The 24,843-nt window shown below is 39.5% G+C and overlaps 1 protein-coding gene across 1 annotated transcript in view; it reads right to left on the minus strand.

Moving 5' to 3' along the window:
* Positions 1–20,290, minus strand: part of st6galnac3 (ST6 (alpha-N-acetyl-neuraminyl-2,3-beta-galactosyl-1,3)-N-acetylgalactosaminide alpha-2,6-sialyltransferase 3) — an 85,489-nt gene extending 65,199 nt beyond the window's left edge. Inside the window, exon 1 of the mRNA XM_022677831.2 lies at positions 20,108–20,290. Coding sequence (XP_022533552.1) covers positions 20,108–20,125 — 18 coding nt within the window. The 5' untranslated portion in view covers positions 20,126–20,290. The remainder of the gene's footprint in view (positions 1–20,107) is intronic.
* Positions 20,291–24,843: the final 4,553 nt, after the last annotated feature.

Genomic DNA, 24,843 nt, shown 5'->3' on the forward strand with positions numbered 1-24,843 from the left:
AGTAATTCGGTTCAAAATGTGAAACTCATTTATTATATAGATGTATTAAACTCACAGAGTGATCTATTTTCAGTGTTTATTTCTATTTTATTGTTGATTTTATTGTAGAATATTATATAATAACAATTGGTACTTTTGGCAGTGTGGGCAGTGTGCCAAGTCCTGCTGGAAAATGAAATCCGCATTTCTATAAAAGTTGTTATCAGCAGAGGGAAGCATGAAGCAGAGGACGTGTCTCTCCAAACCATCACTGATTGGTGGGAACTTCACACTAGACCTCGAGCAGTTTGGACTGTGTGTCTCTCCACTCTTCCTCCAGACTCTGATCCCTTGATTTACAAATCAAATGAAATGTAAAATTTACTGATGATCAGTGATGGTTTGGTCATTTTTCCTTGAAAATCTTACAGCACTTCATGCTTCCCTCTGCTGATAACTTTTATGGAGATGCCTATTTCATTTTCCAGCAGGAATTGGCACACTGCCCACACTGCCAAAAGCACCAATTGGTCTTATAATATAATATAATATTCAACACATTTTCTGAGACACTGATTTCTGATTGGGTTTTCATTGACTGCAAACTATAATCATCATCAATAATAAAAAAAAAAAAACACTTAAAATAGATCAGTCTGTGTGTAATACATCTAGATAATATAGAAGTTTCACATTTTGAACTGAATTACTAAAATAAAGTAACTTTTTAATGATATTAAATTTTTTTGAGATGCACTAGTATTTACTGAACACCAGAAGAGCAGCTTAAAGTGATTAGATGATGCTAGGACCACTGTAATAAAATATACTGCATTTATCTTATTTGGAATTATACCACAGTTAGTTCCAACCCTGCAATATGATTGGTTGAGAGGTGTTCTATAAGTGCCGTTATCAGCCGGTAATGCACTGTAACTAACCAAAGCTCTCCATGTATTATTACTTCGTCACATACAGCCAGGTAACCTAGCAATGATGCAGCGCTTACAAGCCAAACAGCGCAGCTACAAACAGAGCAGCAATGGAACTATTTTAACTCGCTGAGTTTGAGTTTTTATAATGAAAAAGATCGTATTATTTTCTCCTCTTTAACGCAAAATCTTTCAATAAACAGAGATAATGGAACTGTAGTGTAATTGTTAATAAATGGGTTTATTAACAGTGTAAATCTGCTTTTTTGTGCAGGCCGTCATGGCTGTAACCCACACATTCAGCGAGGAGTTCATTCGCTCTTTTCATGGCTTTACAGCTCCTGTAAACTGTGAGGTTTCCTCCCAAGGCTACAGTCCTCTCTACAGGCCTCTTCTCTGCTTTAATAGAAGCTTTTCTTTTTTAACGAGCGAATCGGACGGAGAGTTTTACTGTAGCGCTGTAGAGCCGCGCTGCCGCTGTAGCGCTAACACAGTCCTCTCGCTCGCGTCGCTCTCTGTTAAAGCAAAGGGTTGGAAAAGGTTCAGGCTATATCTGGACCTTCTCTCAACCTCATTTGAGCAGTTATCGATCCCCCGCTCGCAGCCCGAGAGCAAGCTATCACTGAGATCCTGCACAGCCCGCTGCCAGCTTCCTGTCTGCCAGTTCAGAGTGTGTGTGATTCCATTTCTCTCAGATATATGGAGGATATTAGTGACATCCAGGAAAGAGGTAAGTCTGAGTTATAGGCTAGGTAAGCTAATGGCATACTGGCAGTGCTTGAAGTGGGCATGTACCAAAAGCTCTTATAGGAAAGCCTGTTCTCTCTGCTCTATTCACACAGCGCCGCAGGACAGCTATTCCCACTGACAGGACCATGTTCCAATCTCTGAGAATGCGGAGAAACCAAAATTCTCTAGAGTGAAGGTCAAATTCTTGTTTTAAAAAAAAAGTTCATTTAAATTCACTTACAAAATCAGAGAAAAATCACAAATATACAAATACACATCCTGTCCTGGACTAGACTAGTTCTCACTCTAAAACTGCACTTCCCAGAATGCACCAGTCTCTAACCTCCCAGATATGCCCGATCACGAGATGCTTCGGTGCTCCAGCTCACCTGACTATTCCAATTGTCATTTCCTGTCTCCCTTTGTATAAATACCCCTCTGTTTCTGTTTCCCGTTGCAGAGTATTAATCCTATCTTAGGTTCATAGCTCTTCTACCCAACGTTTTCTTTGTGTTTTTGTTCCTTTTGTTGCCTACCCTTTTTGCCTTTTAACACTTTTTAGCCTAGCTAAAAGTGCTATAAAGAATTACAAAAAAAGTTTAAATAAGCTCTTTATTCTGGAAATAAGGTGTGATCAGGTAAATGTCTGGTGTATTGCTATCTTGGCAATGGAAAATGGTGCTCCACTGACTGAATACAACCTAGACAGACATCATCAATCTCACGTTCATTGCTATCTTGTCAGTGAATTGTCAGCACAGCCCTGCTTTTTTTATTGATTATCTCTTTGTCTTGCCCTCTTGCTCTGTTTTGGACTTCCTGTATATGAACTCTAGCCTGATACATTGGTGCGTCTCCAGTTACTTGGTGCCTAACGCACTCGTGAGCTGAGTTGCAGTGTTTGTGACAGACAAACTGAACTAAAGCAAATGTTTGAACGATCTGCACGCAGCGCAGCACGCTAGTCGTGAAAACTAGTGATCCTCAGCCTGTATTTTTTGTGAATTTTCTCAGCTTCCTGTAATGTCATGCCGAGTGCGTCGCGACTCAAATCTCAGGGAAAGGATTCTGATTAGGAATAAGATTTGTATTATATCTGTACAATAAACACTACAGACAGCTCATTTAAAAGCTCAGCACTGGGATGGTTGAAAAATAATGTCATGCCTCGAACACGCATGGAACCACGGACTAGCAAGCCCCTCCGATGCTCCGGCAAGAATGAAAATTACATTAGCAATGCAAAAGCTCCCGCTCCTCAGCGCACGCCTCCCGCACTCATGGTCGAATGAGCCGTTAAAATCCAATTTCAATTAATCAGGGATTCGAGAAATATTTACAGAGCTCTCCTGTGCTCTCCTCGCCCCACGTCTCCTGCTAATTTCTGCACGTACGGACTCGTTAGCGCGGCGAGAAAATGAGGTCGGTCGAAAACATAAACAAAATGCTCTTGTGATGGAACAGGTTCAGTCACGTTACTGCATTCAGCAGCTCATATGTTCCTGAAGTACCTCGATTCTGAAAAGTCAAGGCCTCGCAAACTTTCGGAGAATGGATTACGTGCCGAACGCCAATTTATAAAAACTCTAGAACCTCTAGTGCCAAATTCTCTCATTATTAAACTAGTTCTGCTGATTTAATGCAGCTTACAGAGCATGTAATGTTGTTGATGTTTAGATGATGACTTGAAAAAAATGGAATTTCAGGCAACAATATCTGTCTTTGATGAAAATGCTGGTCAAGAAGGAGTACATAAGGGTGTTTACACACCCTGAAAACCCATATCCAGACCAGTTTAATGTGTGCTTGATCCATGCTTTCCATTTAAAATAGCGTAACATTGATTTTGAATGGTAACCGTATGGTAGGTAGAGTTGGTATACTGTATAGTGAATACATTTCAAGAACTTTGAAAGTCTCCTCAAGTGCAGTTGCAAAGACTGTGAAAAACTTAATGATGAAACTGGCTCTCATCAGGACCACCGCAGGAAAGAAAGAGCAAGAGTAACATCTGTTGCACTGTACTGTAGGTAGAGTTGGTATACAGTAAATAGCCCTATTAGAGTAATGCTATAATCCATGTTATAGCAAAAAACTACTCAACTAAATAAAGAAAAAAATCAAGAGTTTTAAAGGTTTCCTCAAGTGCAGTCACCATAAAGACCATAAAAAATGTTATGATGAAACTGGCTCTCATCAGGACCACATGAGGAAAGGAAGTGCATGAGTTTTCTCTGTTGTACAGGATAAGTCCATCAGAGTTACCAGCCTCAGAAACTGCAAGTTTCTGCACTTGAGGAGCACAGCTTTCAACACGTGCTCACGTTTACAAGCACGTGCCCAACAATGTTAATGGAGGCCATGCATGCATGCGGTTACCTCGTGTTTATTCCTGCCCTCCCCCTTTGCGCTCCACCTCCCTCTCGTGCTTCTCAGGCAGCAGCAGCCTGTCACTCACACAGACACAGAGACAGCACTGTGTATCTTAGTTGCCGTAAGTGACATGGTGCATGGCAAATAGCACTGAACATGATACTAGGCTCTGTTCCACACACTTAGTGATCTGGGCATCTTCTTCCCTTCTGAGCACTATAAGCTCCATTACAGTGAATTGTGTTTAATAGATCTTGACCCATGAAAAGACAATTGTGTCATATGTTATATCTACAATTATGACAGTTACACCAACAGCAGACTTGACAACAGCAACCACCGTAAGAACTCACTGATACTTATTATCATAATGTCCTTGAGATACACAGCAGAGCTCAAGATGTGAAGAAGATTAGAGGATATTTCCCTTCCACCAGCGAATTCTTCACAAATCCAAAGCTTTCCAAAGAGCCAGCAATGATAGAAGGAGGTGATGTGAGTCCAGGGTCACTGGCTGCCTGTCATCAGCAGGAACTGAGGATTTGCTCAGGATTAAAAAGGACAGAGCGAGGTATGGGCAGCACAGCAGGAACACAGAGACTAGGGTAGACATTTATCTTAGGCCAACAGTTTCCAAAACACGGCCAAAGTATCCCTGACAAGTCCAGCAACCAGAACCTTAAACCCACTGAGAATCTGCTGCTCTACCCTGGAGTCTGCAGTTTCTAAAAGAAGCCAAAGCAACATCAGGCAACCTGAAAATAAAAAAAAACAAACATGCTAATGATGATTTAAGGTGTGTTGGTGTGTCTTTGCTATCGTATCAACAGGAAAAGTACACCTTACATGCAGAAAAGGCATTAACTAATACTTTAAATTAATCATGGGTGTTTTTTTGTGCATAACATGAAATAAACCAATTAGCGTGTCGCTTGCCATTTCCTTTAAGAGTCTGGTGAGCTCTGACTTTGGCAAGTTGCTATTTTAACTGTGCAGCTACAGACCTGCTCGTCATTCTGTTTATTGTTGATGTACAAGTTGGGTTTGTGCACTGCTGCATGTCAATGTGCGCATAACAAGCTGGGGTGTGCCTGTATTGGTCATGTGCCTGTGTTGACAATTCACTGACAAGATAGCAATGGACATCAGATTGTTGAAGTCTGTCTAGGTTGTATTCAGCCAGTGGAGCACCTGTGTTTTCCATTGCAAAGATAGCAATACACCAGAAATTTACCTGATCACACCTTATTTCCAGAATAAAGAGCTTATTTAAACTTTTTTGGTGATTCTTAACAGCACTTTTGAACTTTTATGGACTCCACTGGGTTTTTATTCTATACACGCTTGTTTGTGGTTGTCTTTGCCACTGTAGTTAATGGTAAATAAAATCTAAAAAAAAATGTGATAAAATGAAACTAATTAATAGGGCCTTTAAATGTTTTTTTAGCATTGGGTGTAATCTCAGCTTTAGTATATTACAGTCCCTGTTTTACACACTGAGGGGTTTGGGTAAAGAAATGAATATACAGCTTTTTTAATGCTTTACTTAAAGCTGATCGCCTCTCAGTGCCTCATATATTCAGCAATGAGCTGCTTTGCTTTTCTGATGTTCAGCCTCAGTTTGACATTGTGGGACTAGTCTGCAGGCTCAGCTGCGTCCTCCTGCAGTTTTATTATTGATAATGCAGCTGATTTCTGACCACCGCTGAAAACCATACAGGTCTGAGGTCAGGAATGACTGGAGATGCTGACAATTCTGTTGTTTTTCTGCCAAAGTGCAGAAACAGCATCTTCAGTTTTATACACAGTAAAAAATGTGTTTACCTCATGTGGTAAGAGCCAGTTTATCCGTTTTTATTATTTATTTATTACATATTATATTTTCAATAATAAAATATAATGTCCATTCAAATAAAAGCTGTTTAAATCACCTTTATGCAGTATAAATGTACAAAATTTAATTCCACATTAAAATTAAAATGACTGTGCGTAATGCTAGGTTCATCCAGTTCATGCATTTTTCACACTACCACTAGAGGCGCTAGTTTTATGCATCTTGGCAACATGTTCTCCTCCACCAGTCTTACACACTGCTTTTGGGTAACTTTATGCTGCTTTACTCCTGGTGCAAAAATTCAAGCAGTTCATTTTGGTGGTTTGATGGTTTGTGATCATCCATCTTCCTCTTGATTATATTCCAGAGGTTTTCAATTTGGTAAAATTAATAAAACTCACCATTTTTAAGTGCTCTCTCATTTTTTTCCAGAGCTGTATATTTTGGTCATACCCCTCAGCACTACTAGTGTAATGTCTCGCTGTATGTAATAAAGGTCTCGTCTGCTGTATGAAGGCCCGGGTGTTAAATCAGCAGTGGCCAGCAGAGGGCTGTGCTCTCTCTTTTTCTCTCTTTCTTTTTTATAGATAGAGAAGTGCAGTCTTGAAATGGCCCATTAAACACTCATCACTCCTCGTGGAGAGTGCGGCATTTTTAGCACTCCTGAGCGAGAGGAAGCAGGAGAGTGTGATTTATCAGTAATGGCTGGAGTGTAAGACTCTGAGACTCTGAGATTAAGGGTGGGTCTGAAATAGGAATCAGAGATCTATGGAAGATCTGCATTGTCACTGCTAAAGTCCTTACAGATTTTATTCCATCGTTTTTTTATTTATTTTAAAATGTCTAGTTGTCTCTATTATGAATGAATGCCATGTGAGCTGTTTTTTGTGGGGAAAAAAAGTGCTCCGGTGATCCGGTATAACGCTGCTTTAGTCTTGTGGAAGAGTGGGCGGGGAAAAAAGATAGGATTTCGGCTCTTGCTCATGAATATTCATACATGCAAACATATCACCTCTGATTGGCAAACAGCACTGTGAAACAAAGAGACGGACAACAGTTAAATAAAGTTAAAAGTAAAATAAAGACATTTTTACACTAATAACAGTCTTTGCAATGTCATATATTACTTTACAACATGTGTAATAATGCCCTGATAAGTGCAGTTCAGCCACTGACCTAGAGTCTTAGAGCCTCTGTAAAACTCAACAAATCCACCGGAGATCCTATTTAAACCTATAGATACTTACATACAGAGGTAGGTAGTCCAGGTTCAGATAGAAAAAAATCCACGCCCAGGGTTGATTTTTACTTTTAACTAGTGTAAACAGAACTGTTCTAAACATACTGTACACCTACCTATCTCAGTTGTACTTGGCTGGTGTTGTTTATCCTCCATAGACAAATTCTAACCATTTGTTCCTTAGCTCTGAATTACTGGGTAAAGCATTATATAACACACTGATGTGATATTCGCACAAATAACACAGGAATGAACTGCCATGCTGCTCCTAACGCTGTTAGTTTTCTTCTATCTGCTCCTATTCAGCTCTGTCTGTGGGCGGTCGCGAGCCAAGGTGGGCGGGGCTATGAATACTAATATACTAATTCACGGGTTGACGTAGACACGATGCTTTTCCTGATCGACTCCTGATCGTTTTTCTGAATATTTTTTTTACTAGCTGCTGCAGACAATGGAGGAAGAGTTTCATGTGCAGCATCATAAACAACTCAGAGAGACCTAACAAGAAAAAGTGGACACGCCCACAGATGCCATCACAGTTTGCACTGAAGAACCTAGTATTCATCAGTTCCAGCTGCAATTGAACGTTCCTGGTTCGGAAACTTTTGTGAATTGTGAATTGTTTCTACGGCGGTGGAAAAGCGCTATAAATGATGACCTCACTACACCACACTTCTCGTCTCTAAATCCAGCCAATTCCGTACAGCAGTGTTTCCAGCTTTCCCAGAAGAATGTTTCTGCAGCAGCAACAGGGCAGACAAAGCCCCACTTAATACCTTAAGAATTTCATACATACTTCTGTGGTCATCAGACCACAGACTGCTCCGAATGTACTGCAGGGTCCTGCTGCTCGGTGAAGCTCGTCCTCCAGCAGTGAACAGCTTTATTCCAAGTTCTTCTTAATGCACTTTCCCCCTGCAGGCAGAGTAAAACACAGTTTGCTCTGTTTGCTGTGACTGTTGTGCACCACTGCTCATTCTAAAAGCTCTGTTAAAAACAGGTCACTGCAGATGTAATCCTGGTCACACATTCAGAGCGATGAGGACTCGCTATTCAGGCCGTTCCAGTTAAAGCACCTGACTGCAAACACACAGCTGGAGGCGGGTCATGTGTGACCCCTGCGCCGGCCAGTCAGAGGGCTCCTGACTCGTGTCCAATGTCAAGCATAAGAGTAATCCCACACCAGGATTAAAACGCTGCGAGTTTCAGCCCTGTTTTGGCAAAGTGTCCCCGCTGCCATATGTCCAGTGAGAGCGGTGGGCCGGCGTGGGATTGGACGGCGGAAGCGAGAGGGGCTTGCTGATAAGGTATCTTGTCCTTCGGCTCGGCTGCTTATTTTGGATGAGAAAGAGCATTAGGTAAATCTCCTGTGGTGGTGGTGGAGAAAGATCTGAAAGACTGCCATGGGACTGCTGGAACAGTCTGCTTGTTTTTACAGATACGCTCCTGGACATTTGGCTCTGTGTGTGAGGAAGGAGGATGAGTCAGTCGCAGCGGGGGGGGGGGGGGGGGAGATTAATCTCTGACATGATAAATATCAACAGTAGTTAAAAGGCACAGATTTATTATGACTACATTTTCATTACGTAGCGCTACCTGCCCTTCATTATGTAGCCTAGCGCTCCACAAGTGTCCCTTAGCTGGCCTTAGCTGGAGATTTAATGTTATTGGTGCTATTGTTCATTGGATGACAAATTCAAATATAGATTCAAATATATATATATATATATATATATATATATATATATATATATATATATATATATATATATATATATATATATATTATAGATATATTACACACAGAGAGATCTATTATAAGTGTTTATTTCTTTTATTATCGTTGATGATTATGTAGCTTACAGCCAATGAAAACCCAAAAATCAGCGTCTCAAAAAAAAATATGACTATTATATAAGACCAATTGATACTTTTGGCAGTGTGTGTAGTGTGCCAAGTCCTGCTGGAAAATGAAATCCAGCATCCTGTAATAAACAGCAGTCAGTAAGAGATGCTGTAAATACTGTGTATCTCTTACAACACTAGACCATTTTCATTTTTTATAGTAGTGATATAGTGATGTCGATTTATTCAGCTAAAATGACAAAGAAATTATAGAAGACGCTTACATATGACAAAGGTTATTTTTTAGAAGATTCTAGGCTACTCATATATGTTTTTAACTACATTAAAAGCTGAAATATATTGCTCTGTAACAATAAAATATACCAGCCCTGATTAAAACAGAAAAATAAGATGCAAATATTTAGATATATTTTAAGACTTGAGATATTTGACCATATTTTCAAATGAATCTAGAAAAGTTCTAGAAAAGAACCAAAAAGAAGTAATTGTTCTGTGTTTTTTGGTTTACTCAATCATTTAAAAGCTGAGCAAATAGAAAAATAAGGCATTTAAATCTTAAATGATGCTGCAATTTTTAAAATGGTAGGACTTTTTACTTTTTTTAAGTATTGTTTTACCTTATTCATCCTTTGTAACTTTTCTGTACTGTGTATACCCGCTGCTGGATGTCCAAAATTTCCCCTCGGGGATCAATAAAGTGTCTATCTATCTATCTGTCTGTCTGTCTGTCTGTCTAGCTCTTTCTAGCCATATGATGAAGTATTAAGATACTTTGGTCTAGTTTTATTACACCATTCAACACTACTGACTGTGATATAACAAACACCTGTCTCTAAACAGTGAAGTCAATTGGTAATATTGAGTCCAGCAAATCCTCTTAAGGTCACTGCTATGTATTGTACAATAGAATGAACCTAATTATCAGGATAGGCCTAGAGAGAACCCAAAATATTAGCATTTTAAAATCACGTAGCTTGTAATGAAGTGCTGTAACCTCATTAATAAAACTGTAATTAAAGGTACAATGTGCCCATGGTTCTGGCACCAAGCGTGTGTGCCTGGCACCCCAGGCTAACTCCAAGCCCAGGCTGGAAGTGAGTACTGAAAAGCAGTAAGCCCTGGTCTGGCCCGGGCTGTGTGGGTTAAGCTGGTCTCTGGGAGGGAGGTTGACGAGAGGCCAGAGATCAGTTTAATTCAGGGGATCAAAGACAATAATAGCTGCTTCAGCAAACACAGGGCAGCACATTCAGAGCCAGGGAACCGGCCCACCGAACCCATCAAGCCCTCCGAGCCCACCGAGCTCTCCGCAGCCCGGCGCCAGGAGCTGCCGCCCGCAAAATTCACAGCACGTCACGCCGCTCTCAGAACTCTTTCCTCGAAAACTCAAAATCAAACGCTCCCCAGAGAGGACTTAAGAGTCGGCAGCGTCCGTCTCACCCGACGCTAATTAAAGAGAGGAGAGACGCTTCTGCTTTCTTTTACACAACCTGATCAGCGGCCTGAGGATACGACTGTAATATTTTATCTGTGATGTAACTGTCGTATAAATAAATATGAGGTAATCACTTACTTATTTTAAAACACACAGTTGGACAAAACAAAAAGTCTCCACCTGGATTTAAGTAAATAAATGATGTGGGGTTGGTTGGTTGATGCTGCAGTTGGTCTGCAGGTTTAGGTTCAACAACAGTATGTGCTGAAAGAATGAGGTCAGCTGACTCTACCTGAATATACTGATTATAGACCAGGTTATTCATCACATACATCAATGGATACATTTTTTTTTCTTCCCTGATGACACTGCCATATTCCAAGATGACAATACAATGCCAGGATTTATGGTGCTGGAATTGTGAAAGAGTTCATGGTTTAAAGTTCAGGGAGCATGAGATCATCATTATTTTCACACATGGATTGAGAGAGAGTTCACCACAGAGTCCAGACCTTAACCTCATTGAGAATCTTTGGGATGTGCTGGATGGAGAAGAGCTGCTTTGTGCAGTGGTCAGACTCTACCATCATCAATGCTGCTGCAAGATCTTGGTGAAAAATGAATTAATGCAACACTGGATTAAAATAAAGAAGCTTAGAAGCCAAAGCTGTCCACCCACAATTTCATCAAATGCTAATTTTAAGTGAAAATAAATAGGGATTAAGCTTGGAAAATATGATTTCTATGTTGTGTAAGTCTTATCTGACAATTTATGTGGTTCATATGTTGTTTGGGCTTTCATTTTTAACACTGAAAAGTAGAGTCGACAGTTTTTTTAATCAACAATATTGATTATGTCAACTAAACAGTGGAGCCCTACAGTGTAGCTGAAAACAATGCATTATGGATGTGTATGGATAATGGATTATGAGATGGATGTAATGTTATTCTTGATCAATGTGTCAAAAAAGTGTCCACAAGTTTTAAGTTAGAGGCCTTTAATTTGAGATTTCACCAAAGCAGATACATTTGGACAACCATAGAGAAGAAATTTCAAGGTTCCTACAAAACTAGAGGAATGAATGGAACTCAGTTCAGCGGCCTGAAAAGCTCAGGAACGCTGCAGCAGCTCTCACTGGACAAGGTTAATGCAATTACATGGATCTGTATCCCAGGGGCAGAGAGCGAGTTCAAGGGCAGAGAAAAGCCCCACCACAGCAGAGATCCAGATTTAACATCATCAAAACACAAAACAGCTCCACCGGTGCCTAGTTACAATCATTATTCGCTGACCCCGCTCTGTCATTTAGCATATCAGGTGTTTTCTGCTGCGGGGCTGCTTACTGTAAAGTCAAAGTTGAACCAGTAGACATGGTTATGGGCGTAGAAACGCCAATCTGCTCTGCCACTGGAGAAACAATTGAATCCAACTGATTTTGATGTAGTAAAACATGATAAAGAGTGATACCCCTTGTTAAATATCCCTCCTCCACTCTCCCACAGCTTTCTGAGATCCAGTAATGTTGTGCTTTTTGCCCAGCACTCTGTACAATGGATGCTTTGGGGCATCCAGTTTCCCCTGCAGATAAATCACTTTTTACACTGTTATTCAGGCTCAAAGTAGCTCCTCACTTCATTTCTTAGAATCTAGAGAGCCCTGACATTTAAAACAAGGCATTACTAACTTTAAAAGTGCGCAAGAAGCTTATTAAAAACACTGTTTACAACTCGTAGAACTAGCTTTTTTTAGCTCTGGGCACCGCCATCACTGTACTGATCATGACTTTACTTTAAGATGGCGGCACCCAGAGATTTAGATGTGTTTACAACGCTATGAGTTGTAAACAGTGTTTTTTTAATAAGCTTCTTGTGCACTTTTAAACTTCTTTATGAGTTATTTTAGAAGTCACGGCTTTCCAGATTGTATACAAATGAGTGTGGAGCTACTCTGAGCCTGGATAACTGTAAAAAAGCTATAAAATTAAAAAAGCATAACATTTCTGGATCTCAGAAAGCTGTGGGAGAGCGGAGGTGTGCTATTCACCAAAGGTAAGTACTTTTTATCATGTTTTACTACACCAAAAGTAAATTTTACACCTCCTTTACACCTCCAGTTCTCCTTTAACTCAAGTCTAATAACAGTGTTTAGAAGAAGGCTGGAAGTGTAAAACATCACATTAAGGGTGAAATATCCAAATCAACTTTCGAAATGGCAACCCAAACAAACAAAAGCACAGTATTGTGCCAGGTGTAAATCCTCACGTAACCCTGACAGGCGCGAGAGCAGCTGCCTGTGGTCTCTCTCTCTCCTCGGCCTCCTCACATTCCCCTTAAGCTACTTACTCGCAGTCACACCATCACCGCTCCATGTCAGATTGCGCAGAAAATGAGATGGCGTTCCCACCCTGAAGGGCCGGCTCTGCAGAGTCAGCAGTAGAGGAACCCCGTCACTTTCAACAGACAAATGCAGAGTGGCGTTCCGGACAATATGATGGGATCAGGATATCACCTAAGCTGACTGCTGGAAGCTGTCGTGAGGGAGCGTTCACAACTCACGGCATGTGTCTTTCTTAATCTCCGTCCTGATGGGTGAAGTTTACGGAGGTGATAATCCCGCTGGCCTGTGGTCTATTAAGCCAGGCTCATTCACAACAAGCCGAGTACCTTACAGAGCCTGTGCCACACCTTACGCTGCACATCGTAGCTATCGTGTCCAATGAAAAACACTTATCTCCAAAACAGCAACTTTACAGGAGAGACAAAAAACCTTGCAAACTTTCAATGGAAGTCAATGTAAAAAAAAGTTTATTTCAGGTAATTTTAAAGAGTTTCTATTGGTCCGTTCATCAAGAAATTTTGGCACAGTGTAAGGGACAGGTCAAATCTTTTGTCTGTTTTTCTTTGGACATTCATTTTTAGTGGGAAGCTTCAACCATCAGAACATTTTACATTTCATTTAAAGTAAATTAAGGGGGGGGCGCCGAGTGGTCCAGCGGTCTAAAGCGCTGCCACTATGAGCAGGAGGTCGCCGGTTCGAACCCCAGCTCATGCAGCCTTGCCATCAAGCTGCCGGCGTTAGAGGGAGCAAAATTGGCCCTGCTCCCTCCGGGTGGGTAGATGGCGCTCCTTCCCCACATCACTCCTATGGTGATGTCTGCAGCACAGGGCGTCTGTGAACTGATGTACCAGAGCCGAGCCGCAGTGCTTTCCTCCAAGCGCGCTGGCTGCTCGGCAATGCTGCATCGGCAGCAGCTCGAAAAGAAGCGGTGGCTGACTTCACATGTATCGGAGGAAGCATGTGTTAGTCTTCACCCTCCTGGTGTGTTGAGGTATCACTAGTGATAGGGGGAGTCCTAATGAATGGGTTGGGTAATTGGCCGTGTAAATTGGGGAGAAAATGAAAAAAAAAAAAAAAAAAAAAGTAAATTAAGGGATCAGAGTCTGGAGGAAGAGTGGAGAGACACACAGTCCAAACTGCTTGAGGTCTAGTTTGAAGTTTCCACCAATCAGTGATGGTTTGGAGAGACATGTCTGATATCTGCTGGTGTTGATCCACTGTGTTTTATTATCAAGTCTAAAGTCAGTGCAGTTTTGTTTTCCCACAAAATCTTACAGCACTTCATATCTTAAAGCTTCCCTCTGCTGCTGACAACTTTTATGGAGATGAGGATTTCATTTTCCAGCAGGACTTAGTTGGCACACTGCCCACACTGCCAAACAAAAGTACCAATTGGTCTTATATAATATTAAAATTTTCTGAGACACTGATTTTTGGGTTTTTATTGGCTGTAAGCTTCATAATATAATAAAAGAAAAGAAAATACTGGACACATAAATACTGTACACTGTCACGAGCTCATGATTCCTATAGATCAGGCTGGTGTCCTCAAAGAATCCAACACTGCAGACTGCGAAAGCTTCTTAAAACACGGAAAAAAACAATCCACAATAGATGCCATAGCAGAAAATAGAATCAGGGACAGCTTGGCACAGAAGAGCGTCAGAGAGAGAGACAGAAGCTAGCCAAGAAGATCCTCTCTGGGGACGAGGAACAGAGAGCTGCCAGGGACGGAAAAGAGCAGAGAAAGCTCACTGTAGTTTTCCGGAGAGAGGCACCTGGGAGAAGAGTGATTAAGCAAGTTCACCACATTGTTCAGCTTTGTTCTCCAGGCCTAAAACCCAGTGTGATTACCCAAAGAACGCGGAAAAACCATTGACCTCGCGTGTCAGACCTGCTGCAGTTTTAGATTTCACAGCCTCAGAAGGTTAAGACCTTAAAATCTACAGAACGTCCTTGATGTGATGCCCTGAAAACATACAAAACAAAGCTGCTACCTTTCAAAGCCCATTAATCCCTGATAATGAGGCTGAATGATGACCGTGTGAATTAGTGGGCTGGTTTATACTGTATTATTTAAGAATGAAAACCTCAGGCATGGGCATGGGGCGAACACTGACCAACAGCTGAAGGTCATTTCCCCAAGCAAAGCAACAGCGGTCAGCCTAAAATACGGCACATTAAACGAACTCCAGCCAAGCCGAACTATTATCAGTCTGCACATTCGTTCCCTATGGTTCTCGTTAACGCAGCGGACTGCATAAATCTGACACAAATTGTGTTCAATAGTTAATTTCTGCTCCTCTGATTGCAGGCTGATTGCATCCCAGTAGTGTCTGATGACCCCGGCCTGAATTACTGAGGAGGCTGACGGCCGAGTGTCCTTTCAGACCCGAGACCACTTCTAATCAGAGATGCCTGTGAACCGTTCAGGATATTTATAACCACAGACCTGGATCTTTTTCTCCAGAGGCTTCTGGAAGCAAAATATATTTAGCTATTTTATCTTCTGCTATTCTCACTGAAAACTGTGTCATGGTCCAAACCAATGAACTGTAGAAACAAACACAACATCAACACTGTGTTCCCATTCCATTTCCTTCTATACAAACTAAGCTAAAACTGTACAGCAAATCTTAAACACAAATTGGTCCATCTCTAACACATAAATATATATACAGCTCTGGAAAAAAAAATAAGAAACCACTTAAAATTATGATTTTCTTTTATTTTACCAAATTGAAAACCTCTGGAATATAATCAAGAGGAAGATGGATGATCACAAGCCATCAAACCACCAAACTGAACTGCTTGAATGTTTGCACCAGGAGTAAAGCAGCATAAAGTTATCCAAAAGCAGTGTGTAAGACTGGTGGAGGAGAACATGATGCCAAGATGCATGAAAAAAACTGTGATTAAAAACCAACCAGGGTTATTCCAACAAATATTGATTTCTGAACTCTTAAAACTTTATAAATATAAACTTGTTTTTTTTTTTTTTTTGCATTATTTAAGGTCTGAAAGCTCTGCATTTTTTTTGTTCAGCCATTTCTCATTTTCTGCAAATAAATGCTCTAAATGTCAATGACAATATTTTTATTTGAAATTTGGGAGAAATGTTGTCTGTAGTTTATAGAATAAAACAACATTGTTCTGTAGTTCTGTAGCTTTGGAGATTTACTGATTCTCACAACTGGTCTTGTATTGTCTGGGCAAACCTTCCAATAGATTCTGTTATTAATCCTGTTATTAATGCAGAACGCCTATGAATTATTTGACTATTTGACAGTTCCCCTTCTGTGAGTGTATCTTTCAGCAGCAACACTTCAGCAAAAATCACATCTAAATTTGTGTGGGTGGAAATTCTAGGGTTTAAACTAGGCCTGTCATGATAAGAATTTTTTGTGGAAGATTTATTGTCCCAGAAATTATTGCAATACACAATATTTATTATTAAATTATTAAACTATTAAATGCCACTGACATAATGATAACAGAATAGCATAAAAAGTAATTATACACTTTTTAAAGACAGCAAAAATGTATATAATCATTTATTATATTTTGTTTGGGAATTATATACTTATTTCTTTACCTTCTTGAGTCCACACTGTGTGTATGTTTTGGAATCACAGTTATTGAAGCATGTTATATGTGTGAACAAACATACAAATAAGCATAATACACAATGTCATGATTATCAAAAATGATTGAGTTCGTGTTCATTTATTGTGCGATAAATCGATATTTTAATTATTGTGACAGGCCTAGTTAAAACTGAATGATATAAAAAAATCTAAAGTCAGTGGACTTCCCCTTTAAATTCAAACAAGCTCAGTGTGTCAATACAGATGACTGGGCAGAGCTGGCGTAGTGCTTTGGTTCTATATAAAGTAGGCACTCGTTCTGCTGGTGACTAAAGTGGGTCATTCACCTACTTTCCTGCGTAAAGCACATCTGAAAGTGGCCCTCTCTGTATCGCTTCCCTGATGAAAACTTAATAAGATGGTAAACGAAGAAGACGTCAGTACCTCTGACCCGGTCCTGCACGCCACCAGCGTGTGTGTGCGTTCCAATTTGAGGAAAACACACACTCTTGAGGCTAAAGCCATTTTAAATTAAGCAACCCAGGCTGGCCTGTAAGTAATTGCCAATAGTTGTACTTTAGCGTGGGCAGACAAGCCGCTGCCTGTGTCCTGCCCTGTTCCTCTGGCTAACTTTCATGGGTCAGTTGGTACTAATTAAAATGCCATTTCGCGAAAGGATCAGCTTTCCGAGTTCGGAGTGGGAATACTTTTTTTATTTCCAATTAAAGAGCGTTTCTGAGAGAAAACTAGGCCACAGGCGGTCACGTCTGTGCTCAGAACGTGGAACAGCAGCCCGTGGCTTTGGCATACGATAATGTTTACGTAGATTATACAATAGGAGGGTTACGTGGAGTCCTGTACTTATTTACAGAAGAAGATCCTGCCAGATGTTCTATAAGAGTCTACAGTGCTGCTGGTTAAGAAAATAAAAAATGCACTACATACAGTGCATGAGTTTCTTTGATTTTACTGAATTGAAAACTTCTGGAATATAATCAAACCAAGCGGATATGCTTGAATTTTTGCACCAGGAGTAAAGCAGCATAAAGTTATCCAAAAGCAGTGTGTAAGACTGGTGGAGGAGGAGAACATGATGCCAAGATGCATGAAAAAAAACTGTGATTAAAAACCTTCAGGGTTATTCCACCATATATTGATTTCTCAACTCTTAAAACTTCATAAATATCACCTTTTTTTGTTTTCTTTGTATTATTTTAGGTCTGAAAGCTCTGCATATTTTTGTTATTTTCAGCCATTTCTCATTTTCTTTGAATAAATGCTCTAAATGACTAAATTAATATTTTTATTTGGAATTTAGGAGAACTGTTGTCCGTAGTTTATAGAATAAAACAAAAATGTTCATTTTACCCAAACTTATACTTATAAATAGCAAAATCAGAGAAACTGATTCAGAAACTGAGGTGGTCTCTTAATTCTTTTCAGAGCTGTATGTCTATACAGATAAAGAACCACTAAGAGGACTAAAAACTAAGACCAAGGTCAATTTTGGTGCATTTCCGTTTTCCTTTTCTTCATTGTAGGGGCAATATACTGTAACTACTGAGACATCCACTCATCTATTAATCTTTTCTTCCAAAAATAAAGGTACATAAAATTTATTTAAAAGTTTATCCTGCTTTTGTTTTGTTTTTTTGTTGTAACTGTCTTGTACTGTCTATGCAAACCTTTTAATAGATTCTTAGGCATTGCTGTGAGGATTTGATTACATTCAGCGACAACAGCCTCAGTGAGGTCAGGTGTTATAGGATGATCACCACCTTATCCAAAAACTTATTTTATGCAGCACCATCATTCTACAGAACACTGTCCTTTCACTGCTCCATAGCTCAATGCTGGGCGGGGGATTTATACTCCTTTAGCCCACGGCTGGCATTAGGCATCGTGCCAATACACTGTAAAACATCTTCACCTTGCACTTTTCTCTACAACATTTACTCAAACCGCAACCGTTTTCTTGCTGAATTAAAAAGTAAAAAAATATCGTAGCTCAGACTTTTGTCACACTTTTAAATCTGTAAAAAAACTGCAAGTACAGACAGCAGTTTATTCCACAAAAAAACACAATCCAAAAGGCAGGCAAGTGTCGAAATCACAAGCAAACAGGGTTATCAAAGGACGAAAATGACACATAGTCCAAAAACAAAGCAAAAGGTCAGAATACCGAAATACACACTATAAATATACTGCTCAGAGCTTAGAGTTCAATAGAAATGCTAAAACTTCACAAAGAGTCTCTTGGCTGGAGCTCCTTTATATAGAACGTTAATAGCATTCAGGTAATCAGAATTCTGGTGATGCTGAGTGCTGTTGGGCGAAGAGGGTGGAGTCGGTGGGCTGACAGAACCCTAAACTTATAATTCTGTTATTACTTCTTATTATTCTGTTATTAATACAGAACAACTATCAATTATTGTATTATATTTGATTACTTGACTGTTTAATGTACGTTTTGTAGTCCCACAGGGTTCTATTTCAGGATCAATTAAACTGATGTTAATTACAAGAGTATAAGAGTAAAATTTAACTAAACAAGAACAGATCAAGCTACTGATCCCAAGGCCCCAGTGCTGGGAGGTAAATGTGCTAACGACTAAGCCACTAAGGCACTAGGCCACCATTAATAAAAATGTATTTGAGTTTCCTGAAAAATAAATTAAGCTGTAACACTGGTAAAGAGCTCTGGAAAAAATTAAGAGAGCACTTCAGTTTCTGAATCAGTTTCTTTGATTTTTCTATTTACAACTATGTTTGAGAAAAATGAACATTGTTATTTTATACTATAAACTACAGACAACATTTCTCCCAAATTCCAAATAAAAATATTGTCATTTAGAGCATTTATTTTCAAACATGAAAAATAGCTAAAATAACAAAGAAATGCAAAGCTTTCAGACCTCAAGTAATGCTAAGAAAAATAAGTTTATATTAGTAAAGTTTTAATAGTTTAGAAATTAATATTTCACATAATCACAGTTTTTTTCATGCATCTTGGTATCATGTTCTCCTCCACCAGTGGTTCACTCCTGGTGCAAAGATTCAAGCAGTTCAGTTTGGTTTGATGGTTTGTGATCATCCATCTTTCTTTTGATTATATTCCAGAGGTTTTCAATTTTGTAAAATCAAAGAAACTCGTCATTTTTAAGTTGTGGATGTTGACACAACTTGAACTGGAGGTGGGGTTTGTAGTTTGTAGGTTGGAGCAAGATCTGGCCTCAACTCAGGTCATGCTGTTCCGGGGTCAGCAGTGTTGCACAGCTTCACTCCATCATCTTCATCATCACCATCATCATCATCCTCTTCACCTGCACTGTCAGTATATTCAGCACATTCTCTGCAGCAGACAGACTAAGTTAAATATGTCAAAACCTATATATCTTAGAGAACATGTGAAGCAGCTGAATAGCTGCTCATTTTCTAGCTTCTTTTTTTCTTCTTTATTCTAACTCTCCGTTCCACCTTAAAAAGCGCTGCAGTTACAGTCAGGCGCCTGAGATTCCAGACTGTATCTGCTGTATTATTTAAGGTGGAACGGACAGTTCCAAACACAAGCTGGTGAATAAGGAGCCAACTTCAGCTGTATCACAGATACACACTCACACACTGCTTTAAATGCGGGCTGCAGTGATTTAAACAGCGGGAAAGCACAGAAAAGACACAAAACGAGCCAAAATACGCGTATAATCCATAAATACGGAGGAATTAAAACAGCGAAGTGACGGATGGATAAAAGGACGGTAACGGTTTACAGAAGAGACGGGAAAACAGCCTCAGCTTACCTTCCACATCCAGGCCATTCTAACCGGGGCGGTTCGGTCCGCGCGGCTCGGTTTAGGGAACAGAACACGGCAAGGTCACTCGTGTTTCCGTCGGAACCGCAAAAGGTCCGAAAATACGAGACATTTTCCGTTTTCGGTCTATAATCTCCCTCCCGTTATTCAGCCTCGCTTTCCATTTACTAAAAAAAAGCTCCGCTTGACGTTCGCTCTGATTGGCTGACCGCCGCACGAGCCCCGCCCTCCGACTTACGTCACGTGATTCCTGATTCCAGTCGGCGTTGCCTGTTTATTTATTTACTTTCGCGCCCGTTTTAAGGCACGCCTGAATAGGGGCGCTGAAAATAACCCGTTTAAAAATACACGCAATTTTTTTCAGGCTCTGATTAAAAAGTTAATGTGTGTTTTTTCTGCTTTTTGCTGTGATTAAAAATGTGTTTAACTTTCTATTATTAACGCAGCTTTAATTCCTTTTAATTGACTCCTTATAATTAAGTAATATCGTTTTCTGCTCAATAATACATGAATTATAAATTCATAACGTGTACATTTTTTTTCTATTATTTTGTCCTTCTTAAGCCACTGGTGCATTTATTTCAACAATTTTGGGCAGTACAATGGCTAAGTGGTTAGCATGTTTTCCTCCCAGTGCTGGGGTCTTGGGTGGAGGGAAACAAAAAAAAGTTATTTACGATTTTATTTAACTGTTTAAAATGTTCTGGTGACATCTGCAACATCACTTGTATCAATGTTAATTTTTTTAGTTTTTTAGAATGTTACTTCGAATATTTCTATAATGTTAGTATATAGTATGTGTCTAGATGGAAATGTTATGCAAGACACGTTCTAATAACATTTTGATGGAAACCATTTTTATATTACGCATTTTGAGAATATTCCTTCAGTTTCTGAATCAGTTTCTCTGATGTTGCTATTCATAGGTTGAATAGGTTAAATGAACATTGTTGTTTTATTCTATAAACTACAGAAAACATTTCTCCCAAATTCCAAATAAAAATATTGTCATTTAGAGCATTTATTTACAGAAAATGAGAAATTGCTGAAATGACAAAAAGATGCAGAGCTTTCAGACCTCAAATAATGCAAAGAACACAAGTTCATATTCATAAAGTTTTAAGAGTTCAGAAATCAATATTTGTTGGAATAACGCTGGTTTGTAATCACAGCTTGCATGTATCTTGGCATCATGTTCTCCTCCACCAGTCTTACACACTGCTTTTGGATAACTTTATGCCTTTACTCCTGGTGCAAAAATTCAAGCAGTTCAGCTTGGTTTGATGGCTGGTAAAATCAAAGGTTTTCAATTTGTAATTTTTAAGTGGTCTCTTATTTTTTTCTAGAGCGGTAGCTTTACAGGCCTGACAGGAGCCACTGGAAACTGATCATCAATGTTCACATCAATATTCATTACTTTGCTGATTAGCCTATAGTCTGGTGGTTGATACAGTGGCACAGTGGATAACACCATGAGCTACCACATCACATGGGACACTGGGGTTCAATTCCTGTTCTGGGTGACTGAATGCTGGTCCTTGGGCAAGACTTCAAACACTACATTGGCCCACATGTGTAATAGAAATAACCTTGTAAGTCGCTCTGGATAAGATAAATCTAAAGCTAATAAATGCTATAAATGTCAATGTATAATAATCAGTTCTGTACCCTCTTCATCCTTGCCCTCCTCTTCCTCAGAAGACAGCAGTTCTTACAAAGCCACAGCACAACCCAGTCCACTACAGAAGCTTCAGAGCTGTCAGAGCAAAAGGTTTTAATACAGGAAACAAAAGGAGCAGAAATATCAGGTCAGCCTTTAGTCTTTAGGGTACAGCAGACCTTCAGCTCAGAGAGAAACTCCAGCTCCTACACTGTGAGTCTCAGGACAGGCTGCATGATTGACTTCAGTATGAAGTGGACCATAATTGCTAAGTCAACAGTACATAAGAGGTTAGCACTCAACATCCGAGTCTGCTGTTAAGCTGTTAGCACGCAGGCACTCTGGAGAGGGGGGGTGGGCTTCTAGCTGTTTGTAGTGTTTAGATGTCTGAGGAACTGAGGAACAGTTATGTTTGCTTTAGCCAAGACTCACAGCTAAAAGTCACATGTACTTTAATGACAAGTCATCATGCTGTTAACTGCTGAAGTTCATTAATCATAAACCTATAGGGTTTGTGTTTGAAGATTAAATATCTACTATTGCATCTAAAAAAAATAATATGATTAAAAAAGTTACTTTATTTCAGTAATTCAGTTTAAAATGTGAAACTCATATATTATATAGATGTATTCTACACAGAGTGATCTATTTTAAGCATTTATTTATTTGATTGTTGATGATTTTGGCTTACAGCCAATGAAAACCCGGAAATCAGTGTCTCAGAAACTTTTAATATTATATAAGACCAATTGGTGCTTTTGGCAGTGTGGGCAGTGTGCCAAGTCCTGCTGGAAAATGAAATCCGCATCTCCATAAAAGTCATCAGCAGAGGGAAGCATGTAAGAAGTGCTGTAAGATTTTGCGGGAAAACAAAACTGCACTGACTTTTGATTTTGACCTTGATAATAAAACACAGTGGATCAACACCAGCAGATAACATGTCTCTCCAAACCATCACTGACCATCAGTGAATTGTACTTTTAATTTGGAAATCAAGGAATCAATCAAGCTGCTTGAGAAGAGAAGAGGATCATGGACAAGTGAGGTGTAAAGAAATGAGAGTTATGAGTTAGTTATGAGATTGAATTCACTTTCATTTTAGCATAAAAAGTTACACTTAACAGTAGCAGAGCAGCTATCAGAAAGCATATTCATAACTCATTACGCTGTTAAATGACCTTTTAGATGTGTTTTTGCAGTTTATTGTCTTAAAATCTGCTTCTCTGATTCTAAAAAAGATGCATGCTGGAAACACTTTTGGTACTATAAGCTTTCACAAAATTATTTAAGAAAAAAACTGTCAGGATGCAGCAAGGAATGGCGAGGAGAGCGGACGCAAATGCGAATTTATTTATTTAACAAATAACAAAAGACAAAAATAAACAACTGAAACTAAACTGAAGACAGGAAACACGGGAAACAGAGACGCAACCATAACAGACTTAAAAGGTACAAGAACCGACATGAGAGAAAGGGAACACGGACTATAAATAGTGGTGCACACACACGGGAAACAGGAAACACCTGGGACTTGGGGGCGGAGCTACAAATGAACACAGGTAAGTGGGACAGGAGACACAGAGGAGCACAGGTCACGTAGGGATAACACACAGACATGAGACAGGGCCAGAAGAGGTAAATAAACACAGAAACATGAGAACAGACAGGGACCACGTGACAAAAACAGTGCAGTGTTTTATTGCCAATTAAAAACACCACTTTGTAAATTGGCAAAAAAAATGGTAAACTGTTTTATTTGCGATTTTAACAAATTAACCAGGTTAAGTTTTCATGTTAATGTTGACAGCAGTACTTATTACACACTAAGAAAAGTAAGTACAGATTTGTACTTAAAAGAGTACAAAGCTTGTCGCTGTACCTTGTATTGAGGTACAAAAAAGTACATTTCCTTTTTTGTACCCATGGTTTTTGTGCCAGTAAAGATTATAAAGATTATAAACATTATCATGAACTAAATATGGCTCAAGAACTTGATGATCCAAAATTGTCTGGCTTTCAAATAAAAAATGTGCAATTAAAGTATATATTGTTTATTAGTTAAGTGATACAGAATACTGAGTGTACCTTTTGGCCGAATAAATGGTACAATTTTGTACTTACTGCTGTTAGAAATGACTTTGTACTTCAGAGGGAACAAATCTGACCCTGTAAAGACCAATATTGTACCTTTGAGGGTACAATTATGAAGAGTGTATCCTTGAGTACAAAAAAGTACTCATATCGTACCTCTGTTTTTTAGAGTGTACTGGTTTCTCTAAAGCTACAAATACAAATACAAATCATTTAGATTTTGATTTAAGATATTCACAAAATTAAAAAGGTAAGGATCTGTATAAACCGACTGTAAGTAAAAAAGGAGAAGGAGAATCTTACCGGTAGGTGTAATTAAACACCTCAGGCTTTCAGGAAGACGTGAGCTAAGCTCGCTGGGTAATACGAGGCAATGAGACTCCAGTCCCGACAAGGATCAGGTTCAGGTAGTTCAAACAGCACAATAGCAGCCCCTGCACTGATTCCCAGGCTTTTTACACAGCTTTGACAAACGGACTCTCCTGAGGTCGCTAATACTCGGCTCGTGCTGATAGACAACCACAAAGCCAGACAGAGTCCCCGGTGAAACCCACAGAGTCTCAGAGACTGTTTTCTATTCCGACGGATTTTTGGGGATTTTCTTTTCTTCTTCTTTTTCAGGGAGAGGAATTTCATTAATTCATGAGCTCGTACAGAAGCTCAGGGGGTGTTTCTCATCCATTGTCGTGAATGAAGATGAAAATATGAAAGTAATTCAAGTGCAAACGAAACATTTTGGGTTTATTGTTAGTAGGCTTTTTTCCTTGAAAGGAAATAAATTGGTTTCTGAAAAGTGTAACACAAATAAAAGGTTGTTTAATAAAGTAATGAGTTCTGATTATGATTATAAATATGCTTTCATATGCCTAAGACAATGAAAAAATTTACTTTTGCCCCCTATACCCACCCAGAGAGAGCATGGCCGATTGTGCTCTCTCAGGCTCCGACTGCTGAAGGCGAAGCATCTTGACGT

Source organism: Astyanax mexicanus, chromosome 8, assembly GCF_023375975.1.
Source record: "Astyanax mexicanus isolate ESR-SI-001 chromosome 8, AstMex3_surface, whole genome shotgun sequence".
Classification (NCBI taxonomy): domain Eukaryota; kingdom Metazoa; phylum Chordata; class Actinopteri; order Characiformes; family Acestrorhamphidae; genus Astyanax; species Astyanax mexicanus.